Below are 7,154 nucleotides of genomic sequence, written 5' to 3'. Positions count from 1 at the left end.
TCCTTTATTCACCTTTGCACCCCTTGTTTGCTTTCTGGTCTTGGGTGACCTCGTATTGCAAGCTGTAACCACTTTGCTGAATATCAGTACAACGTGACATGCATGCGTATTTCAAACATGTGTTTACTGTTTGTTGGACGTCTGTAATTGTTGTGAACATCGCTACGTTTTCATTAAGTGTTATGCAGACTGTCAACAATTCTGAAAAGGTGTTCGAATGAAATCATAAGTGACTTGAGTAACAAGGTTGATGTCAAAATGTAATTACTATTGACAAATTTTAACCGGTGATTACCAAACAACAGTGTTCTATCCCTTCTCTTTTAAAATTTTATTGAATTATGTACGTTGCCATATGGTGCACAGAGAGAGAGAGAGAGAGAGAGAGAGAGAGAGAGAGAGAGAGAGAGAGAGAGAGAGAGAGAGAGAGAGAGAGAGACAGAGAGAGAGAGAGAGAGACAGACAGACAGACAGACAGACAGACAGATAGACAGAGATATGACCCCCCCCGTCTGTCTTACTTTTTCACCAGAAACGGCGCATAGCTGTAACACGACTTCGATATGTGTCCGTTTACAGAACTGTAAAAGTGTATAGACTGTGAAAAGAGACTGCTGTACGTAAAGAACTGTGTACAAGGATTGTGTAATCATATGCTTATATGTACATCAGGTGTTTCAAATGACTGGCAACAGTTCTGTGCACACGCATTATGTACACTTGAAATGTCAAAATGACACAAATCCGAAATTTTCTTCAATTGGCGTTTTACGAGTGAAGTTGAGAATAGGGCAGTTGGAAGGGGCAAAATAATTGACATGTCCAGTTTAACATAGAACCGATATTTTCCATATGTATGTTACCAGAACATATATTTGAAAACTTTGAATTTACAAAAAACATGAAGAGAGACATATTTCGTACAGGTAGTGTAAAATATCCTTTCATTGCCCCTGAATTTACACCATATTTATTATCAAATACCAGATTACATTGAAATTGAATTCCAGATTGGTATAAACTGGGTTGAAACTGGAAACCAATTGAAGTAAGTCATGGTCGACGAGGAACAATAGATTTGATATGTTGAAATATCCTATAAAATGTCCACGTACATAGCATAATCTGTAACCTTTATCCCTGCACACGTTTACCCGTGTCACAGTCTTGTCCAAAGTAACCGTAAAGCTTGCTTACACATGACTCATTGCCGATAATTTCATAGAGTGTTTCAAAGAATGAATATGCATTCACAAATCACGTACATGGACTTGCCACGATTTCAAGTAAAGTTTAGTCACTTAAACCGTAAACTCACCACGATATCAGTAAAGGGTTGGCTTACTCTAAACTGAAAGTGAAAGTTACGGAAATTTTTTATACGTATTCGCTTTTTGTGTTAAATACATACATAGTATGTATGTATTGTAAAAATGCCAGCTGACAGTGAGATTTACATGCAAATAAACACTAATAAAATTAAGGACCATTCTCTGTAAAGAAGTCTTTGGAAAGTGAACCACTGTTCCAAAAACCACTGCACCGTGAATTTTTCTTACAATGATCTTCTTACTGACTGTACAGTCTATGCATGTCTGTGATAATAAGTAATTCGTTGACATAGTATTAATTTCTCAGCCCTGCTTTGGCTGTAAACAGACTTACAACAGACAAGTGTGCTCACATTACTAACATATCATCTAAGACTTACTTGTAGATGTAGAATAAGCGACCCCAAAGCTAACACATATGTAAAAATTGGCCTTGGTGAATTTCCCCTTCAAGATGGCAAATTCCTTCATTTTTGAAAATATTGCAATATCATCTCATTTAGATGTTCATAAGGGAATTCTAAATCACTGTACATTATACGAATTTGCAACATTGTACAGTAGCTGCAACATATGTTGTCTGACCTTTCAATCAAAGACAATAAATTCGGTGTCTGAGTACAGGAAGTGAGCAGTCACTGGGGACTAAATGTCCGGATTTATAATTTCGACTTACACGTGGAAAGAGCTCCTGATAGCAATACAGATAGGTTTCAGTAAATTATTTGTATTATCCACGTTAATTATTTGAATACCCCATTAATTCGCCAGCACTTTCAATAGTTGGAATCCAATAGAACAGATTTTTCAGTTTGATAATGCTGTCAATAATGTTTAAGCGTCCCGTTCGGTGTTTCTCTGATGTAATGTTCAACTATTTCCCTTAATTTCTCATTTGTTTTCCCTGTTCAAACTTAGTGTTGTGAACGGGCAAATTTTTCATACAAACAGTAAATACAAACCTCTTCTAACTAACAAAAAACAGTGCTTTTTGGTTGCGAACCGAAAAGGGACATGCTGGCAATAATATTCCGGGTAATGCATGCATTCTGATGTTGTCTTTATGGAGATATCCATGAACTTGTTTTCGTATTATGGCAATGATCTGATAATCGATCTCAAGTCGTTTGTTATGGTTTCAAAAGACGGTCTCTCGGCGCTGTCAGATTGCCAGCATTTTTCCATCAGCCTCCATATTTCGTCATTGAAATGAGGCAATTTTTCCGGGCGAGCACCCATGGCAAGCATTAATGGTGGGCACAACAGAAGGTGAGCTACAAATTTCTCGGGTAGTCTCTCGGTGCCATCGTGTATAAACCACAGCAAAATTCCGAAGGCGTACACATCGACTGTCTTGTCGTAACGCATTCCAAGGTAAACCTCGGGTGACATGTGAAGTGGAGTCCCGACACGTGTTGCATTGATCATGGCCTCAGCTTTGCACAGACCAAGATCTGCTATCCTCACGTGGTTTCCCTCGTCGAGCTGGGAGTGTAAAAGATTAATAAATTCAGCAAACATTTTTGTCAACCCTTCGCAATCAAACTCTACATGGTTAATTATCGTTATAAATTCAGAAAGATTAATTTATGAATGCCCTCATTCCTAAATTTGATCATCAGTACAATAAATATTTCTAAAGAAAATGTGGCGTGCATATTTATTATTAAGACATTGCTTTTCTCTTGCATACAACCATAGACAGTAGAAGGGGAAGTCTTCCACCCCCAACTGTCTATGGTTCAACAACTACTTCAAGGTCATAAGTCGTACAGAGAAGGAACATGACCGCTGTATCATTAAATGATTGTAGTTGACACTTACCAAGATGTTCGGTGCTTTGATATCTCGATGTACGATTCCCCGACTGTGTAAATATGAAATTCCTTCAGCAATTTCTAGAGCGATGATAAGACGATTCTTCAACGGCTTTATGTTAGGCAGTGCTTCCTTGAGATCCCATTTCATCCGGGGACTAACAAGATACACATGATCGCCATGTTTGATGCTTGCAATCAGGGGCAATATTCTCTTGTGTTCGATGGATCTGAAAATTCGACCATTAAGACAAGTCAGATAAGGGGAAAATGTATTCAGGAGAAATGTGTATCACAATACACTTAAAACGTCAGCTAGCGGTCCACTCACCTAGCATAGTGTACTTCCATGGCGATCTCTGTATTGATATGTACGCCAGGCTGCATACTGACTAACTTCACGACACAGTTTATTTTATCTTTGCCCATTTTACCACATTCATATACGCTGGCCTGGGAACCTTCGCCGATCTTCTTTCCCTTTTTAGGGATTCCAAATTCACGTCTATCTGTAATGGTATATGCAGAGAGTTCAAGTTCCGCAATAACGGGAGCCCATGCTCGTAATTTTTCTGCGTCGACCTCTGTACACTCTACGGCGGCCTTTTGAAAGCCATGGATTTTACTTATCACTTCGACGAATTTTTCGTTACATTTCTTCAGATGGTCCTTGGCTTGTTTTATCACAAGGTCCGCAATTTGTGCAGCACCAACTTTTTCAATTGTTTCTCGAGCGACATCCTGTTTCCATTTTTCATCAACAGTCACGGTAGACGTAAAAAGCTTTCTCGGACACGTGAACAACGTTTTGAGGAAGTCCTTCAGCTTTCCTAGCCACGAAATCCGCAGTTCGTTCAAAAAACTCGCACTGTATGCCCGGTAGGATCCCATGTTGCAGTTCTTCAATATTGCTGAAACGTTAGGGTCGCCACTCGCCCGCCCAAGTTCTGCTATCTGCTTTGTCAGTTCTTTTAACTGCTCATCTTGTCGTTTAAACTGAGCTCGGATAGTTGCGCCCATGTTGGTCGCTAAGTTGTCAACGACAACGGCGACAATTTGCTTGGTACACTGTTCAAGTACTTCGCCTTTCTTCACTTTCTGATCGAATGGTATGTCTTTCAATTTATACTGCTTAGCTTTTGCAATTATGCTATCTTTTTCCTTCCTGATGTTCGCAGTAATCTCCCGTATTATTTCCTCTTTCCCATTGTCCAGTCTTGCCATCGCTTTGGAAAATACCGTCTGTTGAATTTTGTTGCACTGAATAAGGATATCCTCCCCTTTTAGAACGAGTTCTTCCCTCAACCTCGCCTTGGTTGCTGCCTCGATGAAGAAATTCATACAACTACTATGTGAGGCGATTAGGATACGACTTGAGGTCAGAATGATGGCGTTCAGAGACAGGCTGACAAAGTCACAAAGACATTGTTGAAATCTCTGAAAGTCCCGCAAGAAAGAATTATGGCCAGAGAGCTTTCGACGACGATATTCTTTGACTTTCCAGTTTGAGATGCCATGGAATCGAACGCATTGCTCCATGGGAACGCCAGACGGTAGAAACCCCTCCCTGACCAGACTATCGTATGCGCGGGTCTTCTTTTCTGCAACTACTATTTGATCATCCCGTGTGTCATCTTGATCGCGATCAACCTTGGTGACCACATAGAATATGGCGGCACTCTTTTCTTGTATTTTTCTTATGTCGCTTCGATCCTGTGAATTGTGATTAAAATTGTCGTTAGGCCCAAAACGACATCTATGTATGAAATTTCATAAACGTTTACTTCTGAAATTTTGACAACGCAAACTTCGATTATCTCTGGTATGCACGGGATATTTACTTGTTTATTTACTGAACGGGCGGTTGTCATCGGAACGGCGCTCAAAGGTCTCTAGGCACCTCTTCCACCGATATAAACACTGTATCCAAGCTACGTTGGCGATTGATGAAAGTTAAAAGATGTTTGACTTAATGCGCATTGTAAAATTTAAATGTTGCAGCTATTTTGACATTATGCATATATATAAAGTGCATGAAATACAATGTTTGTAAACAAGAAAGTTGCATATGCGCCGCTTCGAGGACCACCGTGCAATTACAGTACTTATGTTTCCTAATGAGTACACCATTATACAAACGCATAAAGTTGTTTGTAGCTGTCGGTGGCCATATCTAACCCATTAGGCTTATAACACGCAGGTGATGACACCAAAGAAAAGAATCAAAATACGTCATAGAAAGCGTGTTACATGGAACAAAAAGCACCTTGTAAATGAATTTGACAACATAAATATCGGAAATGAACTATGAGCTTTGCTTAAAGTGTGGAACTGTTGTGTTGCATTGGACATCTCGTCTATGAAATTGTTCCCCTAATCATAATTGAGTGTTCTCGACCAGAGTATCAGATAATGGTCGTTTTAGGAGAAATACTACGATGCCATGATGATTGCATATACCTGGTACCTACCTGTTCTGTGAATTGATTTTTACCGTCAAGGACATACACGACGAATGGAACACTGTTGGTTAACTCGTTCTGAACAAGCTCATCAAGTTTTTCATTTTCCTGTAGACCTGGCGAATCTACTATTTCTATCCCACTGGCGAGGAATTCGTTGTCTAATTCTGCGACCACATAGCTTCCTATCATTTCCGGATTTCTTCTCTCTTCATCAGTGAGTTCAACCAGTTCTCTTGGTATTACCTTCTTCTTCAGCTCCTTTACTTCTAAAGTCCGCCCATCTGGTGCCTTCACCATTACACGCTGTGGCTTACCATATTTAACTTTGACTAATCGAGCAGTACACGGTATTTGCCTCATTGCAAGTACACTGCCACGTAGTAGCTCATTAATGAGGGAACTCTTTCCTGAGTTAGTTTGCCCTATGACGACCAGATTTGGCTTCTGCCGAACTTTGTCAATCTTAGATTGGTCTCCGTCGCTAAGTAGATTGGCGTTATAGTCGTTAAGTGTCTTTTTTAGTGAACCAGAAAGGGACTTCCTCATGGACGTGTATTCTGAAATGGTTTCATCCTTCAGCTGTAAAATTTCTTTTGAATCACGAGAATATGCTGCGAATTCATCTTTTAGCGATTTTAGATTCTCTTCAGGGTTGTTTGCGACAGCAGTCGGTAAGTCGCCAGGTTCTAGGCTCTTCCAGGAACTCGGTATGGTTGAGATAGCCATATTTGATCCTTGCGAGATTTCACCTCTGCCTTTGTAAACACTAAGACCCTCGCTGTGTTAGTGGTGTATCGACTCCGTATGGTAGAAAATCGTGCGGTCTGTCTGACTACAAGCTATTGCGTCACTCCCAGGTCACGTTGAGGAAATAATTTGCATGTCACCTGATAAAGGTTGTAGTTCAATTCATTTGCATGGCTTTCAGACACGACTAGCTGGGTCGTGTGCGGTATATTGCCAACACAGATCCATTGAAAAACGAAAATGCCCACCCGGCCGATCTAAAATAATTTCGACGGTTTTTCTTAATTTTTTTTCTGACGATAATAGAGCAATGCAAATTGAATCAAGTGAGTCGCAAACAAAATTCAGAAACATATGTGTTCAAATAATGACGCATGAGGTTTTATACATGCATACTGCTTGAGTAAATAGTTGACACTTTTGGCTGGCGGGTACGGGTCAGTATGTCTGGTTATACCTGTGATATCGCAGCGGTACCTCTGGCGTATATCGAACGCGCTCGGGTCAAGGTCCCAAGCGTGATCGGCAGTTTACGGCCGCTGATTAAGCCCCTGTCTTATGAAATTCGACAAATTTCGACTGTCAACGTGATCAACGTGTTCTGTAGAGGATCATGGCCACCAACGAGTCCGCTCAGTAAAAATTTTCGAAATATTTACGATTTATTTCTACCGCCAGTTTATCGCTTTCCTAAAGTACCGAGATTCATTTTGTAGATGTTTGTCATCTCTATCTAAATACTGTTTTCAAGGTTATTTGTGTAGGTGCGCGTATGTCATTTTGCTAGAAGTAAG

At 40.2% G+C, this 7,154-nt stretch overlaps 1 protein-coding gene across 1 annotated transcript; it reads right to left on the bottom strand.

The window, feature by feature from the left end:
- Nucleotides 1–916: 916 nt before the first annotated feature.
- On the bottom strand, nucleotides 917–6,805 carry LOC139131572 (dual serine/threonine and tyrosine protein kinase-like). The gene is made up of 4 exons (XM_070697681.1): nucleotides 5,620–6,805; nucleotides 3,480–4,861; nucleotides 3,156–3,378; nucleotides 917–2,816 (listed from the first exon to the last, which is right to left on the bottom strand). Exons 1-4 carry the CDS (start codon nucleotides 6,337–6,339, stop codon nucleotides 2,424–2,426), a joined length of 2,718 nt encoding a protein of 905 aa, XP_070553782.1. The 5' UTR covers nucleotides 6,340–6,805; the 3' UTR covers nucleotides 917–2,423.
- Nucleotides 6,806–7,154: the final 349 nt, after the last annotated feature.

Source organism: Ptychodera flava, chromosome 4, assembly GCF_041260155.1.
Source record: "Ptychodera flava strain L36383 chromosome 4, AS_Pfla_20210202, whole genome shotgun sequence".
Lineage (NCBI taxonomy): Eukaryota > Metazoa > Hemichordata > Enteropneusta > Ptychoderidae > Ptychodera > Ptychodera flava.
The sequence above is the reverse complement of the archived record's forward strand: the minus strand, read 5'-3'. Positions and strand labels throughout refer to the sequence as shown.

Excerpts from the sequence above, each read along its gene's own strand:
- LOC139131572 (XM_070697681.1), bottom strand. The coding sequence starts at position 6,339 with ATGGCTATCTCAACCATACCGAGTTCCTGGAAGAGCCTAGAACCTGGC. Across the intron at positions 4,862-5,619 it reads AAAATCAATTCACAGAACAG|GATCGAAGCGACATAAGAAA; the intron begins GTAGGTACCAGG and ends CACAATTCACAG. Across the intron at positions 3,379-3,479 it reads ATGGAAGTACACTATGCTAG|ATCCATCGAACACAAGAGAA; the intron begins GTGAGTGGACCG and ends TCGAATTTTCAG.